The sequence below is a fragment of the Manis javanica genome, chromosome 13, assembly GCF_040802235.1.
Source record: "Manis javanica isolate MJ-LG chromosome 13, MJ_LKY, whole genome shotgun sequence".
Classification (NCBI taxonomy): Eukaryota; Metazoa; Chordata; class Mammalia; order Pholidota; family Manidae; genus Manis; species Manis javanica.
The window spans coordinates 7436058-7463125 of record NC_133168.1 but is presented as its reverse complement, the minus strand read 5'-3'; the positions used below and the strand labels follow the sequence as shown (position 1 = coordinate 7463125).

At 35.8% G+C, this 27068-nt stretch overlaps 1 protein-coding gene across 4 annotated transcripts in view; it reads right to left on the bottom strand.

Annotated features, from left to right (window-relative positions):
* The window catches only part of ASCC3 (activating signal cointegrator 1 complex subunit 3), a 285280-nt gene that overhangs the window by 22987 nt on the left and 235225 nt on the right, over nt 1-27068 (bottom strand). For all 4 annotated transcript variants that reach the window (XM_073220915.1, XM_073220914.1, XM_073220916.1 and 1 more), the window contains one exon: nt 3636-3860. In XM_073220915.1, the coding sequence (XP_073077016.1) occupies nt 3636-3860 (225 nt within the window). The remainder of the gene's footprint in view (nt 1-3635; nt 3861-27068) is intronic.

The following is a 27068-nucleotide window of genomic DNA, read 5'->3' as shown; positions in this document are numbered from 1 at the left end:
TCACAAGCCTCCTGATGTGACCCACTGAGAGCGCAAAACATCGCTTCTGTGGTATTCCTGCCAACAGTATGTGTCTTCAGGTAATTACAAGGAAACTTCAGGCAGACCCAGACTGAAGGGCAGCTCTACTGAGTGACTCCCCAGCGGTCTCCAGAAGTGGCAAGGTCATGGAAGGCAAGGAGGCGAAGGAGACAGCTAAATGCAGCGTGAGGTCCTGGAGTGGGTCCTGGCCCAGAGAACGGGCATCAGTGGGATAAAATTCATATTGACTAAGTTTGAGTGAGGTCTGGAGACCAGTTCATAGGCCTGGCTCAGTGCCGAGGCAAGATGTTAACATTAGGGGAAGGTGGGTGAAGGATATATGGAAATACTGGTGTATTATTTTTGTAGACTTTTTGTAGGTCTGAAATTATTTCAAAATGAAACATTAAAAACAAGTTTTTAAGTTAAAACATTTTAAATTCATTAACAAAAAGAAAAGGAGGCTCATATTCATGGGGGTGAAGAAACAACTACTATGAATGCCTTTAATTTTAATAGGTTGTTTTCCCAGATTTTCTATAATGAAGTGTATTGCTTTTTAGTTAAAGAGAAAATCATTGCTCTTTAGATGCTATTTAGAAGGCTCAAAACATATTCAAGAGACATAGATACCACCCCAAGACATTGTATGTAAAAATATCTAAGAGGCTAAATGTACCTAACAGAATCCTTTTCCTTTATAAGATTTTTGGAAATTGCTAATTTCTATTATTATACAGCCTTCCAACCATTATTGACTGAGTCGTGAAGAAAGTCTCAAAAAGTATAATCGTACATGATAATTTTTACATATGGTGCAAGCATGTACATCTATTATCTGTAAGGATAAAAATCTAATTCCTCCTGCAAGTTCTCTCCACCCCTTCCTGACCGTTGGGTTCATTAACAGGTCAGTATTTCAAGGGGGAGAAAAACAGGAAACACGAATGAGCATCCAGGGTCACAGCTACAGCTTCAGGAACTTTAACCTTTGTTTATAAGGTGTGACTAATGAGGAGTGGCAAATCATCTTCCTAAAGAGGTAAAACATGTGTTAGTTACAAAACGGGGCCGAAAAATTTATGTGTTTATTATAGCCTTACTTCCCTTTTAATTCTTGATAGTTTGGGATTCCTCTGTTTTATGAAACATCCCTCTTCTTTTAATTAATAAAACTTAAGCATTTTTCTCATGACAAAAATGTAGGAAGCTCATTTTAAAACATTCAGCAGTTTGGAAAACACAAAGAAGAGATGAAGAATCACCCCAAGTCCTGGTACACAGAGACGGCTACTGTTAAACTTTTGGTGGACGCTACTGAAAATGGTTCTACATCCTTGTACACGTATCTTCCATACCTTCACAGATTCATTTACTCTACCTTTAAACACATCTTAAGTCTTCTGAAAATTTAAAAAATGTTTTTTTATTACAGAAATGTCCAAGAAAGGTATAACTGGAAAATCAAAATCTCTCATACTCTCCCCACCCCACCCTGCTCCTCTCGCTCATTTCCCAATAAATGGAGCTCCATCCTTCTAGCTGCTCTGGAAAAAAAGCTTGGGACCACCTCTGTCTCCTCATTTTCACTAAAAACCCTTGTCTAATCCATTAGCAGACTCTCTTAGTTCACCTTAAAAAATATACAAGATGCAAGCAGTTCTTACCAATTGCACTCAAGCCAACCTGGCCCGGCCACCAACACTTCCTGCCTACCCCAAGCATGGGGGGTATGATGAGTTCCCTGACGGAGTTTCAGATCCCAAGAACCTTCCGGAAATACCACATGTCAAGGTTTCACGTAGGATCCAAAATTATCTGAAAAGACTATAAAAATACTCTTCCCTCCTCAAAGTACATATCTCTTTGGGGCTGGATTTTCTTCATATACTTCAACTAAAACTTCCTATTGTGACACACTGATTGTAAAAGGAGATACAGGAATCTAGTTGATATCTATTAAGCTGGACATTAGAAAGAGCTGTAAAACAAAGATAATGTAAAACAATGCCACACTATTGTTCTGAAAAATAGTTGTTTTCCTAAAAAAAAAAATTATTTATATTAACATATAATGGATTTATTTTTTTCAATGAAGTTAATATTTGAGAGTTTTTTTTCAGTTTTGATTAATGCAGTAAATATTCATAGATATAGCCAATATAACCACTAGTGAACCATTGCTCTAATGCCTTCCTCTCACAGTAAAACCCAGAGTCCTTACTGAGGTTTATAAACTTCCTACGTGACCCCGTTTTCTCTATAAATCTCCCTACACACCCCTTTCTGACCTCTTTTCTAACTACCTCTTTTCACCTTTTTTATAATGGCTTCTTAGATTTTCTTTGAATATACCAATTAAGTTCTTGCATGAGAGTCTTGGCACTTAGTTTTTCTTAGTTTTCTGGAGTGCACTCTCCCAGCTAATCCTATGGCTCACTCCCTTCCTTTAATTTTTTCTTAAATGTCATGTTATAAGCAAGATAGTCCCTGAATACCACATTAAAAAACAGTGCAAAACAGCCCCCCTCCACTCAAGAAAATAAAACTAGAAATACCATTTGACCCAGTAATTCCACTTCTAGGAATTTACCTCAAGAAAACAAAATCCCTGATGTAAAAAGATATATCCACCCCATGTTTATTACTGCATTATTTACAATAGTCAAGATATGGAAGAAACCTAAGTGTCCCTCAGTAGATGAATGGATAAAGAAGATGTGGTACATATACACAATGGAATATTATTCAGCAATAAAAAATCCTGCCATTTGCAACAACGTGAATGGATTTAGAGGGTCTTACGCTCAGTGAAATAAGCCAGGCAGAGAAAAACAGATACCATATGATTTCACATATTTGTGGAATATAAATACAAAGCAAAACAGAACAAAAAAAACATTAGTAGACTCATAGACACTGAGAAATGACTGGTGGTTAACATGGGGGAGGGGTTGGGGTCAGTGGGTGGGCTCTTGAGGGGGATAAAAGGGCACAATCATAATGTAGGCTGGTCACAGGGACAGCAGTGCAGCATGGAGAATAAAGCCCGTGATTCTGTAATATCTTCCTATGTTGACAGATAGCTGTACTAGTGGGGGGAGGACTTAGTTATATGGTTAACCGTTGAACCAATGTGTTGCACACTTGAAACTAATGTAAGACTGTATATCAATTATGCTTCAATGAAGAAAGCAGCCCCTCCATCTTTCTCTGTATTTCCTTTACTATACTTCATTATTTTTTTAAGTAGCAGTTATTACCTCTTGACTTATACTTTTTAACCGTCTATCTTCTCCATCTCCAGGGAAAGCCGGTAACAGCAGGACGTCTTCTGTCCTGTTCACAGCTCTACATTCAGAGGCTACAAATACACCTGGTGCTTAGTTTGCTTTCAATAAACTGATCAGGTGGATGACAGAAATCATCATCTTATTGCAGTTATATTCACTTTTCCTGTGAAAGTTCTTGATTTGATTCCTTTGAAAATTCTTGATTTGATTTCTCAACAATGCTAAGATAAAAATTTAAAAATACAAGTACGTTTTATCTTAAGACAAAGATGAGCAGACATGATGGGCAAAAAGTACCAGTATTAGAAACGACTTCCGTACCTGACAGACTCTGAGCGCCTGGTCCAGGACGGTTTTGGTGTCGGTGTCATAGTCTGGGCAAGGCAGCATGGTTCTGCTGAGGTGCGCCTGCAGCAGCAGATGGGCCTTGGTGTGAGGGCTGTCGAAGGAATGAGGATTGGACTCAAACGGAAGACATTTGGCCAGCTCACTGTTCATATGATCTTCATTGTGTCTTACTGGCAAATCTGTGTATTCTTCTGCATCCTGAGAAAAAAAAAGAAAAAGGCACATAGAAAATAATAATGTGCTGGATCAAAAGTGTAATAATTACTTTACTTTTCAGATTTAACTACTGATATCAAAAACATGATTTAGAAAAACGATATGATAACCAACCATAGGCCCTTCAGAATTTTGCTTTGTTCAATATTATTACTCATACATAAGCAAAGCTATGCACAACAGATCCAAAAGTCATTAATGCTGGGACATCACACGTTATGCAGGACACCGGGGCCACAGCGGTGAACCAGACTGAGTTCATTAGGGACAAACGAGTCTACAAAGCGTAATTGTAAGTACAGGGTGCTGGAGGGAGAAAACCTGAGCGGTAATGACAACCGCTGGAAGATCCCTGTGGGTAACTCTGAGAGCTAAAGACTACAGGAGGGACCCCAGAACACTGTGAAATTTACCCCTGGAGCTTTGACCTGGGAGAAGGGAGATATCCCAGTTCAGCCCACTCTAGTCATCCTGTGCCACCTAAAGAGAGAGAAACACTTTTGGGCGTCACAATCCGGAGGCCCTAAACGAGTGAGACCCAGTCAAAGGACTACAGGACAGAGTTGAAGATCTAGCACTACCTAATTTCCAGACTTAATATAAAACTACTCTAGCCACAAAAGTGTTGTATTGGAATAAGAGTCCAGAAATAAATCCATTTATATATGGACAAGCAATTTTTGACAAAGGTAAAAGGCAAAACAATGGAGAAAGGATAGTCTTTTTGAGAAATGGTACTAGAATAATTGGGTGTCTACATGCAAAAAACAAAACAGAACAAAACCTTTAATGCCTCCCTTGCAGTGTATACAAAAAAGTCACTCAAAATGAATCACAGATCTAAATCTAAAATGTAACACTATAAAACTGAGAGAAAAATGGGACATTTTTGTTACCTAAGGTGACAAAAGATTTCTTTTATAGACTAACTTAAAACATGAGCTATACAAGAAAAAATAGATAAATTGAGCTTCATCAAAATGACAAATTTCTGTTCTTAAAAAGGCATTAAGAGAGCAAAATATAAGCCACAGACTGAAAATTTTTACAAAGCATGCATCTAATACAGGATAGATAGTAATTGGATGAAAAGAGAAGCAAAGAGTGTTCTACGAACAGTATATGCAAAGGCCCTATTGTGGGAGGGAAAATGGTGAGTCCAGGAGGCTAAAAAATATTGTCTGAAAATAACTGATTTAATATAGTATGCTGAAAAAGTCTGAAATGAAAACTGAAAATATTCTGTTTAATGGAACTGGATGTTTCAAAAATTATGCCTCAGTCTTACTACATTTTGCAATAGTAAAAAATGTCACAGCTACTCTACACTATTTTGAACACTGCCGCCACCCTTTTGGACTGCTTTATGTAAGAAGTGTATACTGACACATGAGCAGCTAATAATGTTTTGCCCCTCTGTGTCATCTTGGTTTTCTTTTTTTTATGTCATTTCAGCTCTTTCTTTTTTTTCTCTAAAGTCACACGACAATGAAGATGGCCAGTTATATATAACAGTGCTGTTATTTTTTATTTCAGGTAAATTTCAGGACTGGCACTACCGCCTGCTTGCTGACCAATTAGGTTAATATCTGGGCTTCACCCAACTGCTTATCAACATCTGTTCAGCTGTCCCAGACTTGCCAAATGACTTAAGAAAAGTGGGACAGCAGGTAAGGGAGGAAATGGTTCAGAAACTGAAAACATGATCTTTTCCTTCAAGGACATTAAAATTATACTGGAGGAAACAATTTATGTGAACAATTATATTTATTATATTCTGAATAAAGTAATGTTATTCAGAGAAGAGTGTGGAATGAATTGGATGTGTTGCAAAGTTTCCCCAAAGAGACAGCATTTGCTCTAGGCTTAGAACAATTTGTAGAAAAGGAGAGAGAGAGAGAGAGAGAGAGAGAGAGAGAGACATTCCCTGCATTCCAGGCAGAGAAAACAGCATGAGTAGATCCCTAAGAACAGATAAGGAGGGGTCTAAGGTTTAAAGCCTCAGGGATGAGGAGAATGATCATGCTAATAATAGCAGAGAAGCTGGGAACACTCAGTGAGCAGGGGCCTTCTGTCGAGCATGCAAAACACTTAAAGAGAGGGCAATAATCCAGAGTTGAGGTGGAGGGAGAAGAACCAGCTTTAAAGCTGCTCCATAGACTAAGATGTATTAATAGTCTAAAAGTGCATTCCCATTTAGATTTCTTTCTACTGTTTCTGAAATACAACTTCTGATCTTTTACCAGAAGAAAACTGATTAGCTATTTTAATACTGCAAAGTGAACTGGCTCTCCAGGTTTTGAATACGTAGGAAATAGGATTAGATTTATAAATTATATGGAAAATTCAATTAAAATTATATGCAAAGTATGAATTTGGCTGAAATTAATGGATATCAAAGTAATGCACTGCCCTCAGTATAATCTTATTCAAATTTGATTGTATACATTATACATCCCCTTCCCCATGTACAGAGGGAGATTGACAGATCGGCAACCATATACCCTGGGCATTTCCCAGTCTTTGTTCCCAAATGCCTCTGGAAAATAGGATTATCTTTCTATGATGTGTGATTCTAGTATCCCAAGATGCTCATTTCTCACAAAGCATGACCTCTAAACGCAAGCCAACTACTTCACTCGGTGCTGACCCAAAGAAGCAGTGATCTGCTACAGCTCTAGAGTCCCTATGGTGTCAAACTCACCGGGAAGCAGCGCACCGGACCAGGTCTGATTACTTGCCATCGTGTGTATTGTACTTCTGGGGTTATTTTGAGGTAAATTTTAATCATTAGTGCTTTTTGTTTTATTTGCTTACTTTAGAATCTAAACTCCATATAAGAAGTGACTTCACTGTTCTCCAAACCATGCCAATTCTGCTTGAATTACCCGATTTATTGCTTTAAATCCCCTGCTTCACCAGGATTGGGAATTTGCTCACTGCCAGCAGTATCAGTATCAGACGACTATGCTAACAGCTGAGTACATTGTGGGCTGGAAAAAAATGCTCTGCAGAAGAGAGATCCCTCTAAGTCTAGTAAGGGGGCCATCAGACTTTAACGTAAATTACCCCAAAACAGTGACCTTACTAAAAAATTTAATTCAGTGGTCCCTTTTCTCAGGGCAGGAAGCAATCTTTTGAAACTAAGGGCTTCTTAATTTGTTTGCAAAAAATCATACACTTGAATAAAAATTGGAAGTATTTTAATAACCACAGTGGACAAGGTCATAGAATGCTGAGTCATTTGTTTACCAAATACTTATTCAGCATGTTATTGCTGGGCATACTATGGTGCTCAAAAAGAGACACGACCCCCACTCTCACGAAGCTTTACGGTCAAGTGGGGGAGGCAGACTTTGATCAAAACTGACCACGATGTTCAGTGACAGGTGGACAAGTGCAAAGAGGGAGAGGCACAAATAATAACAGTGGGTCAGGGAACGTAATTTTGGGGAGGTTATTATTGAGTTGAAAGAGAGTAAAAAATCTGTTTTTTTTTAGATAAAGAAGGGAGGAGTGATAGGTTAAGGTCCAAACTGGACCGGAGCGGGAGGAATACTGACTCCTACTCTAGGAAACCACACTTCAGAATGCCTATGTAAGTTTTATTATTTAATACATGCTTTTGATAAGTCATGTCATTTTCATTATTAAATTGGACACAGGCCATGTTTTTGAGATCTTCAAAAGAGTTGGTATTTGATTTAGGAGTGTTTCTAAACTATCAAATCAAATTTAAGTTTCATAATGAACTGAGGTCTTGCCAAAAGCAATTGCTTCCATCGAGGATCCCTCTTTTTCTGCTTCTACTGTTTGAATTAAGGGGGAATCCACAGCGTGTCGTAAGGAATTCACCCCCTTAGAAATGGTACAGCTCGTGAGGGCGGCACGGCGTGGTGTGAGTGGTCAAGAGAGCACTGGGTCTGGGAACCGATATGACAGGTGGATTCACAGCTCTGCCATTTACACTATGTGACCTTGTGGGAGTGACCAGATCTCCCTAAATCCCAAATTCCTTACCTTCAATTGGGATTTGATATGAGGAATCAGTGTGATAGTGTTTATGAAACACTAACTCTAAGACTTGTTATAAATTCTAGGCATTATTATTAGAATAATAATCCCCAACTCTGATACTGTCAGGATGTTAGCTGAGGTTTAAGATTCAATTCTTTGAGTTTTGTTTTACAGTTTTCAGCTGTATATCTGTTTATAATTATGTAGATACACTTCACTCCCTAAAATTACATTTAATTAGCACACTTTAAAAAATATCATGATTCTTAAATAGTATTCAAAGAAACAAGAGCATGTTTTTACTGATGCTTAACTAGTAGTGGCACATTCACTTCCTCCAATAATCACACAATTTTTATGTAACTCTGTTACAGAAAATATTGGTTCTTTGAAAGACAATGTTTTCATAATACAAGAGACAGTCAAATTAAGATAAAATATTCAGGAATTGTATCCTCTTGAACTGTGTGTTTGATATTGCAAGCTTTCATCTCCAATCTCCAATTAGGTTTTTAAGAAATGCATATTAATTACATGTTCACAAAAGCACATCAGTGGATGATAAGGAAATATGCTTATTTTCAGTGTACCTCAGCGAACGAACTCAAAGTACTGTGGAAAGATGGGGAAAGAACGAATCATTTCTATGACACACTTGGTACAACTTTTCTGAAGAAAAGGTACTGTGGATGGTTATATTACTCTGAGACACTACAGCGTTCTCTAATTGAAAGTCAAGTGCTATGAACCATGAGAATCAAACAGAAATGCCAATTTTAGATCCATTAGAATAAATACAAAATGTTGGCTATGGACTTGAGATGCAATTTAAAATGAAGACTGACTGAAGACAACTGTTACCTAATCCTCAAGTGCTGAGCCAGACCCTCCTGTAGAAGCCACGATCATGTATGTGTGGAATTCCAGTTCACAATTTTTCCAAGCTCTTTGGAACATGGCATGTTTGCCTCACCAGGCTGCTTGGCTCTTACCCCCTTCAAGTATTTTATTCTGGATGTTTCACAATACTTATAAAGGAGATTTTTTTTTTACTCAGTTGAGATTGATTAGAGGAGCAGCAATCCCAGGATCAGCTGAAAGAGCTAGTAAAGTAATCAAAATCTCTGCTTAAAAACAAGCAAACAAATCCCTTTCTAGCCACTTCTTCCTCAGTAGGACACTCTATTTACCTCCAAATTACTCCTCTAATTTTAAACAACTTGTCTGGTTAATTTCCTGTGTGTGATCACTGACTATAAGTGAGGTTCATTTTCTTATCTACATCATGTAGGTAATTAAAGGAAATTGAAGGTGGGCAGTGAAGCTTTTATGCAACTGGGATTGAAGCTGAATGGAGGGCAGTGAGGTCAGCAGAGTCCATTATATTTTTATGTGAGAGGCTGGTTTGTCTGCCCTGTCGCTGTTTATTTAGTGTGGTCTGGACCGGCTACTAACTGCAAATCTATGTCTCTGATTTGCCCAGCTGTCCTTGAATAAAGACATCTTCCCCTGCAAATGTTAAATGACAGTGATTGACAACCTATGATGAACTCTGCTTGCAACCCCCTGCTACTGTTTTTAGATTGCAAAAGGGAAAACAGAATAAAGAAACATCTTTCATAAGCACATCACATGAGCCCCACTGTTCACTCCACAGTTTTCATTTTGTTTCCTTCATTACAAACCTCAATCAGTTCTACAAATGACATAAACTCAGCTACTCCAACCAACGCAAAAAATAAAATAATTATATACATATATATATTTGCAACTATATTTTGCTTGCATATTTACATTGATTTTAGTTTGTCGGGACACAGACTCTTAAGTAGTGGTTTATTCACACCATTTTATCACTAACTCCCTTGCTTGTTCACCTGTGAACAATCTGGCGATCTGTCCTGCGGACGTGTGTGTGAGTGATCAGCAGGCACCTGGGTTTGGTTATGGAAGCTTCATTCAACATGGAAGTCTTTCGTGTTCTTATGGCCCTTAAATATGTTGACTGTACAGCTTACCTTTTAGATTTCATTAAAATAAGAAGTTTATTAAACACTTATAATCTCCTTTGGCTTTTTCTTTAGTGAGTAAGTGAATGTTGTTTGAGTTAAGTGTGTTTATAGGTATATATTTTTTCTAGGTGCAGTAGCTGTAAGAACCTTCTTTACCTAAGCAAATTACTGAGGTAAGCAGCAGCCAGAGTGGGCTCATGCTTGCTGTCCTACAAGCATCACACAACAGGAAACTAGTCCTTCTCTATCCCGGTGCACATGGCTGCCTCGGTTGAACTCAACAGCCAGTGAGAGGCGCTCATACGGGGGCTGGCAGCCCGATCAGTATGAGGAACTAAAGAAGCTTTATGTTATAACTTAATCTCTGTCATGGGAGAAGTAAAACTTATAAAGTTAATGAGTTCTAGACTTTAAGTAGCGCTTGATTAATTTGTAACATTCTGGGGTGTTAAAACAAACCAAAATTAGTTTCTCACATTCCAGTGCTGTCTTTTGGCCACTGAAGTTGCAGAAAAAAACATTTCAGTAAATTTCCTTGATAGGAACCTAGTTTAATCTCTGTGCCTTTCCAAAGCATTAATTTCATATTACATGTTTTATTGTAATATTTGAAAAATTATCTGGCATCTTCCAAGCCCAGTCCAGATACATTAAGGGATAAGAAAATATGCCTTATGTTTTTATTACTTAGATTACTTTTATTCCATCATTAATCTAAAAAACTGTGAAATAACTTGTTTTTTAATTCAAATATATATACTTAGTAGTTTCTAAAACTTATGATTCATACTTTTGTTAAAATTATTCAAGCTTAATAAATCCTATATTATATCGAATAAAATAAATCTCTAAAATAAAAGACAGTTATAAACAAGACTTAAATGGAATTGATAATGACCTCAAAATTCGGTGAAAGGTATACTTGGAATGAACTTAACAACATTCCAGGTTAAAGGAAACAAAACATTGGTTATAAAGCATTTATTGGAAAATGACAGAAATAAGATCTAGTTAATTAAGCAATAATAATTTTTCTTACATGGAACATAATTTGTTTACTAAAATAAAGGATCTAAATAATTTTACTATATGCAGAGGGCAAAAATGTAAGTACTGATGAATATACTTATAATTACTCATAGATCTGCTTCCTTTCAGGGCTTATGGGACTATATATGTATGCTTTGTAGCAATGCCTTAAACTTATGGACATATGTTTGGCTGGCCTTCAACCAATCGGAGCAAGCACAGAATCATTTGCCAAAAATAAATACGAACAAGAAATAATACTTTATTCTTTCTGTTGTAGGAATGACCACCTGGTCGACAGCTGGATTTTAAGGGATCTTACAATAGTGGGTACCAGCAGGTCTGTTGTACTTAAAATAATTTCAGTGGTTAGAATTCCATCAGACACTTCTATTTCTCAGGATTTATAGCTAAGTCCTTAAAAAATTGCTCTTTGATGAAACTTGAAAAAAATTCCTCAGTTTTCAAGGATGTAATAAAAAATGCCTTAGAGCTTAACAATGTTTAGATTTTTTTCTTTTAAGAAAGAGAAATCTTGAGGCTATCAACTTTGAATCCTAAAAGGTAGTAACGGATTAGTAGCAATATATAATAATCATGTATGGTTAAATGTCACACTTGGCAATCTATCTTTAAAAGCTAAACAAACTTTTGCTTATCACCTTGCTTCTGGCCTTTAAAATTTCATTTATTTATTAGGGTGACTTTCTTTATAATTTGCATTTCTATAGTTTAGGAGAGTATATAAATCATAAATGAAAAAACTAAAATGAGAATAAAACTCCAGGTGAAAACCTTAAATACTTCTGATCTCTTTAACATCTAATGAATATTCTTCTAGGAGTTAAGAAATACATATCCAGAAAGTAAAATAAATATACAAGTGAAATATTAAAGTAGGCCAATACACAACATACCACAAGACAATACAGGAGTGGGCGACAAATGAAACAAACGCTGGTGTCCTGAATTTAGCAGGACCAGTAGTCACTAAGTCTGAATTAGGGGATATTTTAAGAGGGAGCTGAGCCAAGATGCATGGACGAGTGTTGGACACATTGTCCAGGTGGGGATCATAAGCAAAGACGTGAAGTTGCGTTATAGAGCATGTTTAAAGGTGAGAATAAGAAAGTTAATCAGGAGAAAGGGGGAGGTAGACCTGTAAGAGTCTGTAAGAGTCTAATAGAAAGTGTAGGTAATAAGGAAGACAGTGGAAGACTTTGACAGCCAGGCTAAGGAAAAATGATTTATTCTGTCCATAGTTTTTTATTTTGAGGGAAGATATGATCCAAATGGTGTTTAAAACATAAATTGGCAAGGATGGGTTGGGTGGATTAAAAAGGAGAGAGAAACGGAACTAGGAAGGTAACTTAGGAGACTGTTTAACACAGTTGTTTAGGAATGGGGTTATGAGGACCCAGGGAGGGACTGCAGTCATGGGAATGTAATGTACAGCCTGGTGACTATGCTCAGTAATACTGGTCTGCAGATTTGAAAGTTGTTAAGAAAGTACATCTTAAAAGTCCTCATCACAAGAAAAAAATTTTGAAACTATACATGGTAATGGATCATTTCTCAATATACACAAATACTGAATCAACATGATGCACACCTAAAACTAATATAATGATCATTGAACTATATGTCTATCCTTTTGCAACTACCACACTATTTTGACTATGCTAGCTTTCCAGTAAGTTTTGAAATAAAGAACTCTGAGTCCTCCAACCTTGCCCTTCTTTTTCAAGATGGATTTGGCTATTCTGGGTCCCTCACATTTCCATATGAAATATGGCATCAGTTTCTCAGTTCTGCAAAAAAGTCAGTAGGGATTTTTACACGAGTTGTGTTGATTGTGTAGATGAATATGGACAGTATTTAATCTTAGCAGTAGTAAGTCTTCTGATTAGTGAACATTCAGCAGTGTTGTGTGGTTTTCAGTGTATGAGTATTATACTTCCTTAGTTAACTTTATTTCTAAATATTTCATTCTTTTTGAGATTATAAATGGAATTTTCTTAATTTTATTTCATATTGTCATTTCTAGAATACAGCAATACAATCGACTTTTGTATATTGATCTTGTATCCTGAAACCTTGCTAAACTTGTTTATTAACTCTAATAGTACTCTGGTGAATTCCTTAGGCTTTTCTATACACAAGGTATGTCATCTGCAATTGGAAATACTTTCATTTGCTTTTTTGGATGCCTTTGATATATTTTTCTTCTCCAGTTGCCCTGGCTTGAGTCTTTAGTACATTGAATAGCAATGGTGAGAATGGATGTCCTTGCCTTGTTGCTGATCTTAGAGAGAAAGCAGCAGTTCTCATCATTCAGCATGACAGCTGTACGTTTTTTGTAGATGCCATTTGTCAGGTTGAGGAAGTGCTGTTCTAGTCCTACTGGGCTGTTTTTGCCATGAACGGGTGTTGGATTTTTGTCAAAGCTTTTTGTGTGTATTGAGAGGATCGTGCAGTGTTTGTCCTTTATTTTATTGGCATGTGAACTACAGGAATTGCCTTTTGGGTGTGAAACCAACCTTGCATTCCTAGGACAGATCCCACTTGTCATGCAGTATAATGCTTTAACTCTGCTGCTGGATTTGGTTTATTGTGGCTTTGTTGATGATTTTTGCATCTATATTCACAAGGGACATTAGTCTGTAGTATTCTTGTGATATCCTTATCTGGTTTTTGTGTCAGGGTACTACTGGTCACATAGAATGAGTTGAGAGGTGTTCTCTCTCGTATTTTTGAAAGAATTTGTATAGGATTGGTATTAACTCTTCGATCGTTTGGTAGCAATCACCAGTAATGCCATCCAAGCCTGAGTGTTCTTAGTAGGAAGTTTAAAAATTATTAATTCAATCTCTTGTTGGATGTCTAGTTAGATATTCTATTTCTTCTTGAGTCAATTTTGGCAGTTTGTGTCTTTTTTAGGAGTTAGTCCATTTCATTGAAGCTATACATTTTTCTTACATACAGTTGTTTATAGCATACCTTAGAATCCTTTCTACTTTGGAGACATCACCAGTAATGTTCTCTTTTTTATTACTGATTCCAGTGACTTGAATGTTCTATTTTTATTGATTAGTTTAAATATTTTGTCAATGTTGCTGATCTCTTCAAAGAACCAACTTCTGTTTCAATGACTTTCTCTACTGTTTCTATATTCTCCATTTAATTATTTTCAATGCTAATCTGTATTGCAGGCTTCCTTCTGCTTGTTGATTTTTCAGCTTCACTTACAATTATAAACTTCTCTCTAAGAACTGCTTTAGCTGCATCCCATAAATACTGGTATGTTGTGTTTTCATTTTCACTTATCTGAAAATACTTTCTGATTTCTCTAGTGGTGTGAACCACTAGTTATTAGGAATGTGCTGTGTAACTTCTACATTTGTAAATTTCCTTTTGCTATTGATTTATAACTTAATTCCACTGTGGTTAGATAACTTCTTATGATTTAAACTGTTTTAAATTTAATGAGGCTTCTTTATGAATTGACTCTGTTATTATAAAATGTTCCTTTTGAAATTTTTGTGTTAAACTCTTTTTTGTCTGCTATTAGTATAGCCACTGACATTAGTATAGTAATCCAGTTCTTTTATATCTTTTGCATGGTATATCTTTTCTCATCTTTTTACTTTTAACCTGTTTGTATCATTGAATATAAAGTATATCTCCTGTAGACACATAGCATGTCGTTGGGTCTTTTACTTTCTCCAGTTTGAAATCTCTTTTTTAATTGTATTGTTTAATCTAGTCATATTAAAGCCATTACGTACATGGTTGGATAGCATCTGCCACATTTCTTTTTATTAATATCTCATGTCCTCTTCGTCCCTCTCTTCCTACTTTAACATCTTCTTTACATTATTTTCTAGTATAACATTTATATAGAATGTATCTTACTAGAATATATATATTTAGTATACATATGTATATTATGTAGAATAAATATAACTCAAATATTTTCTAGTGTAACATTTTAAGTCCTTTAATGATTTTTGAATGCATTTTATGCTTTAATTATTTTCTTAGTGGTTGCTCTAGGGTTTAAAATATGCATCTTAACTCATCAGAATCTACTTCAGACTTGTACTAACTTAATTTCAGTGAGACACAGAAACATTAGTCCTATATAGCGCTATTTTCTCCTTCCCCCCTTTTTATTGTTATACATATTACATCTCTATATGTTACAAATTAAAAAATACACTGTATTGCTTTACATAATGTTTTTGATAGAAGTTGAGATAAGAAAGAAGAGCAAGGAATATGGACCCAGCAAGGGAATCAAAGAATATTTTTTTGAAAATATAAAAAGCAACCTAAAGAATTCATGATATTATATTTCCAACTGTACTATTTTATATTTAAAGAGAAGCATGCCCACTAATCAAATAAAGGCAATCTCAATAATAAAAAAAGAAAAAAAGAAAGAAGAGCAAGAAAAATTCATTTAAGTTTGTTACATTAACATTCTTAGGCATGAACGCCCTTGTATGTTGTTCCACACGATCATGAGGGTAAGCAACCGGATACACGAAGAACCATTATGTGTTTCACTTTCAGTACAGCATTCAATACACTACATGAGGTATTTAATACTTTAATATAATACAGGCTTTGTGTTAGATTTTGCCCACCTGTAGGCTAATGTAAGCTTGAGCACATTTAAGGTAGGTTAGGCCAAACTATGATGTTTGGTAGGTTAGGTGCATAAATGTATTTCGATTTACCATATTTTCAACTTATGAAGGGTTTATTGGGATGCAACCCCATTGTAAGTTGAAGCAGATCTGTATACCAAGCCTTTAGTCAACAGCTGTGTAGGTGTCTAATTGTATAAACCAATTCAACAATATAATGTAAGAACAATAAAAAAAGATTGGGAAGTGAAACTAAACATCTTGGAAAAGATACATTTCACTAAATGGATAAAAACGATGCTTGAATAACATGTAAATCCACTGGCAAATGGGGATCAGGCTGAGTCATGCTGATTAACGACTGAATTAGACAAATACATAGGAATGATACTAAAGGTGCTCAAAAGCAAATGATTTGAATATCAAAGTATTAGGATAGGTTATTGGGAAAATCAGTGATATCTGTGAGTAGGTTTTTGGAAAAAATTATTTTCTTTATAGTTACATGCTAAAAGTTAAACCCAAAGTGAAATATCTTTAAGTGCTGCACCTAGCCTAAGTAAGAAACCAAAGGCCCCACAAATCTGTAGTTTCTTTGTTTTACACATGTCCACCATAACACTTTTCTTTTTCAGATCAGACTTACAAAGAATGTGATTAATGCTATAGCAGAATCTGGCTCTCCATAACAATCAGGGACATATTATAATTTTAATATTATTATTTTATTTTATAAAATATTTATACTATTTTATAATTAATATTATAAATGATAATTTATTAAGGGTATATTATCCTGACATAATGTTAGAAAAACTGTGCCTCCTCAAAGAAATCACTACAAAGTCAATTTGATTCAGCCTTTCTTTTTAAAGAGTTTGCAAACAGCTGAGATTAAGTTCAAATATTGCTGAATATAAAAATAAGTGAACTTTGCCCCAAAACTCTTATTTTCATTTTTAATATAAAATCTTCAATAAAACTCTCTTCTTCCTTCACCCTACTTACTATCAAATATTACGCTCTTTCTTAATAGATTAGACTTAAGTGTCTTTTGCGAGGGACCAATACCCTTAGTGCTCTGGGACTGCCTCTTGGACTCTCAGTCTCAGTGCAGTGACATAACAAGGCTCCCAACCAATGAGGTTTGTGTGTGATACAAATTCTGTGCCTTAATAAAAGCACAGCTATTTAAATTCACAAGTGAGTAATTCTATATGCATTGAAATGTTATGCTAAATCTCTGTTTCAATGACCTGAAAGTCTTAATATAGTTTTCCAAGAGGGAGAACTTGAGACCATCGGTAAACATCTCAATTTCAAGCAACAATGGGGTATATAAATCTGCATATTTGAATATGTGGTGAATATACTCAAATGTATCTCAGAATTCTGTCTGGATAGTATTGGCATTACTATTATAAGCTTTAATTTTTATAAATGGTCCTCCTCGGGGTAGTATGCCAATATCAGAAAATTAAAAACTACATAGAGCACACATAACAGAATACAGTAAAACTTGTGAAACGCGTTAATATTCATGTAAAGTCTCATAGGTTTAAAAATGCTCTTCCTACATGTATAATCAGCAGACACATCTCTTAAGTCCAGAGTTTAGAACTTGAGACACCTGTGCCATGGTGTCAGAAAGTCAGACCTACCTGGTACAGCTCAGGATATTTCCTCAAATGTATTAGATTTCTAGTGCTTTTTATTCACTAAGAGGGAAGTTCCTTTTCTGCAAATTCTGATAATTATTCTAGTTTTCTATTTTGATTTGGAAATGTATTGCTTAAAACAAGGATTGATTGAACAAAGGATTTCTATTCTCTCTTAAAACAATGTTCATTATGGAGAGTCGAATCCTGTTGCAGAATCAATCACAGGATGGACAAGCAAGGTTTATCTGTAAAAGAGAAGGCTGGAAAGTTACGGCACACATGTACACGGTGGACAGACTACAGACCTGTGGGCGCTTTGGTTTCCTATTTAGGCTAAATAGGTACTTACAGATGTATTTTCTTCTGAGTGGGGCAGATAACTGATAACAAGAGCTGGCTTTTTTGGTACAGTCATTACTACTTCAAAAATTATTTTAAAAAATGGCTCTGGAAATGATTTTATAACATCTTCCTGTGTTGACAGATAGTAACTGCACTAGAGGGGGTGAGGATTTAACAGTGTGGGTAATTGTCAAACCACTGTGTTGCACACTTGAAACCAATATAAGATTGTGTATCAATGATTCTTCAATTTAAAAAAAAATGGCTCTAGACTTCACCCGAACTCCTCAGTCAGTTCTCTAGCCCCTGTGAGACTTGTTATGCTCACCCCCTATTACATCCTCTGGGTATTTTCTCAGAACTGGAAAGCATTCCTGACCTGACTCACCAACCTTGCTTTTTATAAGGGGCTTCTTCTATGAACTGTTAGTTTTTTAATTCTACTTAATGCCTTTAAAAACATATATCTCCTTTTGGACTACAAAATGCTCTTGGTAAAACAATAATGTTTGAACTCATTCTTAACAAAAATCCAAAAGTTAATCAAAAGAAAGGTATATAAGGTGTGACTAGAGTCACAGGAGGGAGAAATTTTAAATAAATATCTCACAACATTTGTATGTCATGCTATTCAAAAGAAACAACTTGAGAGGTTATAAATCCATTGCAATAGGGCTGGAAGCAGCACTCAAAGAATCGTGAGACTTCTCTGTTGGCACTGCTGTCAGAACAACTTTAGACACTGCAAGTTGTCTCCAGTCCTACCCAATTTTACAACCAAAAGTTACGCTGCCTGACTTAATCAACAAATTTAGTTTCCTAACTTGGCTTCAAACAACTTTCTTGTCATTTTCTCTAAGCAAAAGCAAACATCCAAACAAAAAAGTACCATTAATGGATGACATTTTATGCCAAAAATAATCAAAAGAGAGAGCCATAGGCTTGGAAGAAACTGTTATGTTTTATAATCAACTTCATAAGCAGCTTTTAAAGATAATCTTAAGACAATAGTTATTAGATATATAAGTTCTGTTATGTTTGTTAAAAAAGTCACCTAACTTTATTTTGCAGCCTATATTAACCAGTCAACATGTGAACATAGTAACAGATCACAGAATAAGATACAGGAAACAGGTGTCATACAGAAATCATAAATTGGTAGACTAAAAATAAACCATTAAAAAATAGACTGATAAATACTAAAAACAGGAACTTGCCAATCAGATTACTCATGCCCTATCTTTCTTTTAATATACTTAAGTGGGTATTTTAGGCATCTTACTTTTGAGACTATATAGGCAGAAAGCTTGCTTTTGTTCAGGTTTGTAAGAATTAAATTATTATTAATTCATAAAATTAATTATTTCCCCATATTTTGGCATCAGGGCAAACTTTTAAGAAGTTATAGTTAAAGACAACAAAGAAAAATAGAGATTTCCAGTACCAGATGTCTGGGAAGATCCCATTTGGATTTGAGCTACTTAAATTTGCAATCATGTATTTATACATCTAACAGAGCTTCTGTTTCCCCCAGAATCAGAAAATTAACTAGCTTTGTAGCATCTTCCTTGATCTGCCACCCGTGCCCTGAGGATTAGAGACTCCACCTGAGCTTGTTTTACAAGCATAACAGAAAAAATTAATCTCTGCTGGCAGGGCTCCCACTGGGACACTGATGAATAATGATATTCCTCTTTGGCCGCCCTCTCAGTCCACTAGAAAAGCCACTCTAACCCGGCAACGTGGGGACCGCTGAAACCATTCCAGCTGTGGATTAGCGGGCAGTCAAGCATCCATCTGTTCTGTGTGAACCAAGTGAAAGCAAACATGCATTCTTACGGCGAAAGTCATATTCAAACCCCCCAGCATCTTATATGAATGTATATGTATGTATGTTTTCCAGATGATAATCCAACAGGATAAGAGCATGTCTCAGAAATTTGCTTACATCAGGAAGTTATAGATAGATAGGTATAGATATATCATCTACACATCTCTGTATATCCATCCATCCATCCAATAATACGCAATCATATACTGTAAGCTAAATTAACCCAATTTCTCAATTTACTTTGGATTTCCTTGGTACTTCAAACATTAGAAAACAAAGTACATGTTCAGAGGTTAAAAAGTATAGTGCTTTTTTAAATTGAAGTATAACTGACATTCAATAATCTATTAGTTTCAGATGTATATCGTAGTGATTTGTTATTTTTCATACATTACAAAATGATCCCCACCATAAGTCTTGTTACCATCTGTCACCATACAAAGTTATTACAATATTATTGACTATATTCCCTATGCTGTATATTGCATCCCCATGACTTGTTTATAACTGGAAGTTTGTACCTCTTAATTCCCTTTGTTTGCCCACCTACCAATACCTCCCCATTCTGGTAAAAAACAATTTGTTTCTTGTATTTATGAGTTTGTTTCTGTTTTGTTTTATTTTTTAGATTCAACATATAAATGAAATCATATGGTATTTTTCTTTTTCTTTCTGACTTATTTAACTTGGCCTAATAACCCTCTAGATTCATCCATGCTGTCACAAACGGCAAGAAAAATTTACCTCCTAAGTTTGGTCCATATAGGGTTCATTAACTCAAAATTAAACTTCTAGAGTGAAATACGAGATTACATCAGGCATATATACACACTCCCGGACTCAAATGTAGCACCTAACTACTTGTTTCAAAGACTAAGACTCTTGAATCGGTTTCTAGTCATTGGTTACACCGAGGAACCGTGCTTTTAATTTCACTTGGCTTTATTTTACTGACACATCGATGTAGTGGATATCTGTGGATGGCTGCCTTCTCCAAAAAGGAAAGAACCATTGCTTTTGGTCTACAAACAACAAATCGAGTCTATCAGGACTCTATCAGCTCTTCCTTAATGAGCTCTCTACCACTTTATTCTGCCCATATTGTAATGATGACTGCTGTTTATAATGACAGCTTCAGGATTCTAAAAGATCTTTATGGATCTTCTGAATCACCGAAGAAAAAAATTTTCAGCACAGTTCTAAGAGTATTTTAGAGCATTTAAGTCCTTTAAATTCTGAAATCCATATGTAATATGTACTTAGACATTTTATTAAGAAAAATATCTTGGGTAATCATCCCATATTTTCAGCCCATAAATTAGTAATAATAATAATAATTGTGTTAATACTAATAAAAGCCTGCTCTGCTGTGTAAGTTCTAGTCTGGTATTAGGCACATCATTTTGATGTGGGTTCCAAGTGAAAACTTATTCATTTTTCCTTTTTTTACTGATTTTAGTTTCACTTACTGATTATTCTGATGTCTTACTGATTCTTTCCTCTCTTCTTTTCCTCCTTCACTAATTAAAAAAGTAAAAATAGTTCAAGGTTCCAACCCTTTCTGTGCTTCCAGCTCAGTCACTGGTTCTGCAAGGCCATTTATTTGTTCATCTGTCAGTAGATGACACCTGTTTGGCATTTGTCTTACAAATTTGCTGAGACTGTTTAATAAATAACAGAAAATACCTGCAGAGATGGTATGTAGGGCCTAAATCAAATAAGTTGAAACAAATATATCCAAAAATTCTCCACTGCCAAAGGAAATACTTTAAAACTGAGATTTTAGTGCTTCTGCCAACTGCCTTGTTCTTCTGAATTACATACAAGATAGTGAAAAGAATGAAAGAACGTGTAGGATTTTACGTATATGAGGAAAATGACATTTGGAAATCCCTGTTTATTACAGTTTTTTCTTTTTTTAATCAAAGAGAGTTCTAACTTTCTGACAATCAAATTTCTGAGACATACTTCTATTCTACTGGATTGTCAGCTGGAAAACATTGTAAAATAAGTGGAGTTCTTTTTTAGGAGAATGTAATGTAAAATAAAATGCAGATGGTGTGAACAATACTACTGTAATGAAGAACATATCTATGTATTTTACTTAGTAGTAACAATAAGAATTTTCAGAATACATGTAAGTATGAGAATAAGGCACATTCATTTCTTTGGGTTGAGAAATCAAAAGATATTCAGCTTGTAATGCATCACTGGAGAGGAAATTCCTCTAGGCTTCTGCCATATGTGCAATGCAAACGGCTCAGCATAAAAGTATTCATTTTAATTCTTCTTTGCTAAGAATTTTTAATCACTGGTTTAGATCTTTTCTTGAAAGCGCTTTTCAAAACTATTCAGTTACTTAGTAAGTGATCCTCTCTCATCTGACAAGGCATAAATACCTCAATATTAGAATGTGCACGCCCATGGGGCAATGTGAAACCAAACCCAAACAAAAAACCCTTTTGCCACTGATTCTCTTTCAAAATCTTAAATTCACATTTAAGCGATTACAAATTACTTATCCTTAAAGAGATATCGGTCTTTTTAGAAAAGTTTTCCAGTTTTATTTATTTTTTGTTATTATAAGTAACACTGTGATAAACATCTGTGAACCTATACCTTGACAACATATTTTGTTTCCTTAGGACAGATTCTTAGAAATGGAATTGTAACACCAGGGAGCAGAATGTTTTTTAAACTTTTTTTTTTTAAACTTTGATAGATATGATCAAATTTCTTTCTAGGAAGATTGTGTCAATGAAGATACTGTTCAGCAGTGTTGGGAATGTTACAACTCACAGCGTTCTCACCATCAATGAGTATTAGCTGTCCTGAATTTCTAACAATTTAATAGACTAAAAAGATTGGAATTTTTTGTTTCAGTGAATATTTCCTTAGTCACTGAGAAGGTTTAGGTTTTTTTTTTTTTAATATTTTTAAAAAGTGAACTTTCTCTTGTGTAAGTTGTTCTTTAATGCTAAGTGCTTGTTTTTCCAAATTTTTTTTTATTGAAAAAATGCATATATGTAATATATATGGCCTGTTGTCCATCATAATTATGACAATTATTAATGCTTTAAAAATTTTATGTATTGAGACATGCATGTATTTTATATTTTTATTTGGGCAAATTCATCCGTTTCCTTTTGAAATTTCTTCAATACTTTCATGCTTGTTTCTGTTTGTTTGTTTCTTCCCCTCTCCCTCTTTGAAGTTTTAGCATTATACTTGGCTTTCAATGTTAATCTAATTTATTCTGGTATATGCTATAAAATTAGAATTTAACTTGAATATTTTCCCAGAAATGTTATACAATATATCCAGTAATAGTTGTTGAATAAGCCATCCTTCAACCAACGATTTTATGTTTTCTTTTTATGTGGTTAGCTCCTCATGCAGGTAAGTGAGATGGGTCTTGACCAATGTGTAAAAACTGTCCTAGCTGAGGTGGAGGTGGAGGCATTCTTGATATACAGAACAGCATGAGCTCCGTGGAGCAGCAAAACCAAAGGGGAAGAACAGTTGAAGAAGGAGGCTGTGTTCACTCCAGCCTGTACCACCGCCAGACTCAGAACACGCTATGGCATGCTAAGGAATCTGAATTTATCTTGTAAGGTTTTTTTTCAATAGAAGAGGATAACAGTATTTGTCCTATGTAGATATGATTTATATAAATTGTAACACATCAATTATTAGTGCTTATTATTACTTAAAACTAGTAATAACAGATATGAGTGACTGCCATATAGCAGGTAATATACTGAGGCTTGACACACATTATTTTATTTTAATCTCCCTCTTTTATTTTATAGAGGAGCATGGAGCTTGAAGAGGTCTGGTGACTAACCCAAGGTCACAAAGTCAGAAAGTGATGGAGTCTGGTCTGTGTGATTCCAAAGCCTTTAACTAGACTTCCGGCATACTCCAGACATGCTGATACACTTATGTTTTCCAAATCATTAATATCAAACTATAATTACTTCTTAGACATAGAGATCTTCCCTTCTTAAAGGCAGGGACATATCTTAATTATCATTGTTCTCTTTTACCTAACACAATAGATGCTAAATAAATAGTTGCTGGATTGTTGAAGATGGTTATCTGCAGGATAGTAATAGGAGAGTAAGAGATAATGTAGGACGAACGAGAAAGGTAACTAGTAAGAGAGGCAGAGAAGAAACTGCAGTAGAGGAAGAAAGATTAGAAAAGTATAGAATAATAGAAAGAATGGACATTTATTTCCTCATTAGAAATAAAAATGAAATAATGCTTTGCCTATCTGTGTATCAAAAAAGCTGATTTTTGAAAATTTGTATTTTGCAAATACCTAGACTTTAATTTTGGCTTTTCCTCCCCAAGTATTATATCAAATAAGGTAATAGTTGCCAGGAAGAGAAACTACTGAATATCATAGCTCAATTTAGAGCTGGCATTACTAGTGGAACTAAATCGCACTGACCAGAGCTTTAACTGCAATTAAATGAAGAGAGTTTTTCCAGATGAGTATATGTCTAATAAAATGACGGATTTGATTTGCCTGATTTTTCTCTCAGCTAAGTTCCCAATGGCTTCCTGGCTGTTCCACAGCTTTCTGCTTAGTCCCCAAAGAAAGAGCATTTACTAACAGAGCTTCCTCATAGATTTCAAGCCCAAGTTCTTAATTCAAAGAAGTGCTAATCCATTTGCAAAGCATCTTAGTGAAGGAGTAATCACCCAGCCATAATCACTATTACGAATCATAATTACTTTATGATTTCTTCTAATTACTCAGTGGTTTTTAGCAACTATAAATAGATGAGCGCTCTCAAGAGCACAGACATTGGTCTGGAAGCCAGGGTAACGTCTCATTAACGAATCGTAGCGCTTTTTTATTTGGAGGTATAGGATGACGTGGCAGTGGGGAATCATTACTTTTACAGACTTTGTCCCTCCTCCATGGTACCCTAAAACCCAGAGCCACAGTCTCTAGTAAAATATTAGCCTGAGGAGAAAGGAGCACAAGGGAGTAGTGGTAGAGCGACCCACGAGAGAAAAACTCGGAAAATGACACTGCGAGCAAGGAGACCAGGTTCTCGCAAATGACGTCACCATGTGTTCTTGAAAACACACAGATAAAATAAAATAGTACTTACTAAAGGACACATGCCAGGGGAAGGGCAAGGCTGTACTTGGATCATAAGGGAAGCAACGCTCTGTACTCTTTATTCTTTCAAATAGTACAACATAAGTTTTTAGTGAGTTCAATAAGGCCGTCCCTTCTAGAGAATAAGTGTTCTGAACCGCTGAAAAGGGTAAGGTGTCTAGAGTAAGGCAGTTTTGAATGCAAAACAAAAGCAAAACACAAATAATAAATCTAAACTAAAATGTAACACAAGACAAAAATACCTGCCTAGATCAGTCAGGAGATATGTTTGAACACATATGTTTCACTTCATTTGACCTTGACTGCACATTTTTTAATGAATGGAGAAAAAGAGACTTGGAGAGATTAAATGATTTGGCACTTACACAAATAAGTTAAAATGGCCATGCTGAGATTTGAACCCATGTTCCCTCCATGTAAATACCACATGCATTCCACCACACTAGAGCCACCCACCTCAGTCTATTAACAGCTTTTGCCCACATTTACAGGTCTCTCCCCACCTCCTCCGTTGCAGCTGATGATCTTGCTTTTTATTTATAAAATAATTAAAGCAAGTGGGGATTTCCTCACTATCCTATCACTTGATACCAACCTCCTTGCATCCATACCCCAATAATCTGTTTCGATGTTACAATGGATAAATTGTCTCTGCTTCTACCTATAGCCAGTGTTCCCATTTATGCATTGATTCCTATTTGCCTTTTGTTTTCTTAAGGACTTTGCCCTTCATGTATCATTTTCTATCTTGTTATAGGATCATTTCTATCAGCAAACAAATATGCTATAACATCTTAAAGAAAAAAAAAAAAACGACACTGGTTCCATGCCATCCTCCCTCCCCATCTCCTTAGCCGTATTTGCCCTCTCGCCTTCCTTAAAACTCATTCTTTCTGGAGCCCTCTCCAGTAAGACTTTCGTCTGCTGCCACTCCACTGAAATTACTCATTAAAAACATTTAGAATCTCCACCTTATCAGGCTGAATAGTTGGTCTCAGCTAGCCTTCAGTCCATAGCAATAGGCTTTAACTCAGTTAATCGCCACCCCCTTCTTACACACTTCTTACCCCTTGGCTTCAGGACAGTGCCCTCCCCTGAAAGTTTTCCTTCTCCCTTACTGTCCCTCACCCTTGGTTTTCTTTGCTGACCACCTTCTCCTCCTCTCCCTAACCTCAACACGCTAGAGCTCCCCACGCTCAATCTTCAGACTTCTTGTCAGGATGTACTGCCTGGCTGATCTCAACCAACCTCATGACTTTGAAATTTTGGATACCACCCATAGGTCGTCACCAGTTCCCCTGAGCAAACACAGGCTCTGCTCTTCACCGAGTCTTCTTTGCTTCAATAAATGGTTTTCTCTCTCAGAGGTGTTCAGGGCAAACACCTAGGCATCATCTTTATTTCCTCCATTTACTTATGATTAAGCCATTAATTCTTTTTGGTTGTACCTTCAAAGCATCCTGAGTCCATCAACTACTTACATCTCACTTATTATCTGCTTGCAGTTATACTGCATGTTTGCTTGCTTACCAAGCCTACTGGGAATTTAAGGTCCATGAGTCCTGGAACTTGATGAGCCTAGTTTGCTGCCGTACCCTGTGTGTCTGGGACAGAGTGTGTGCTCAATAAGTATTATTACTAAATATAATAATGTTAACATTTACTGAGTGCTTTAGATGAGCAAAGGGAGATTCTGTGCTTTACCCATATTAACTAATTTAATTTTCCCAATAACTCCAGAGGCACCCCTGGTGATATTGCAGAAGTCATAGTCACGGCATCATTCTGTACTTGGACTGCAGGCTCTTTCCTTACAACAGAGGGACTGTACCAAGAACTGCCCAAGAGGATGAATGGACAAGAAATTGTTTTGTGAGAAAACAATCAGGAGGTACAAACCTGTATACAGACTCAGTAGTGGCTAATGTGGAAGTCTAATAACCAGCTTAGGTGAGAGAACAATATATTACTTACTAAATATAAGGAAGTACAGCCAGGAATACCAAACTAAGGAAGGGTAATTACTTCACTAAAAAAATCCCCCAAATTTAAAAACGTACCATTATCTGTAAAACATGATTCAATAAAGATTCATAAGGAAAAAGCCTGGCATGTTAGATAACCTAAAAGTCATTATGTCCCTCAGCAACAAGGTGTTTTTCTATGATTATTTTCTCCTCTTAAAATTCCATGTTTCCTAAATAATGTAATATTGCATGACTCTGCTTGTATCAATTGGGGGTATGGAAGAATGTTAGGATGCTTAATTTTTCTTTTGCTCTGTTACACAGAAATGTCTCCAAACACATTCTGTTGGCGTAAAGTATTTACCTACTTGACACTTTTCTGAGAGTGAAAGGCAGAATGCAACCTTTTTTAGTTTATACCATGTGTTGGCATTATTTGTAGTGGGAAGATATTTAGGACAGGAACTATGAATCTTTGGAATATTTCTGCTCACCAGTATTAAATGAGGAATGAGCTTAGGTTGATTTCTGAA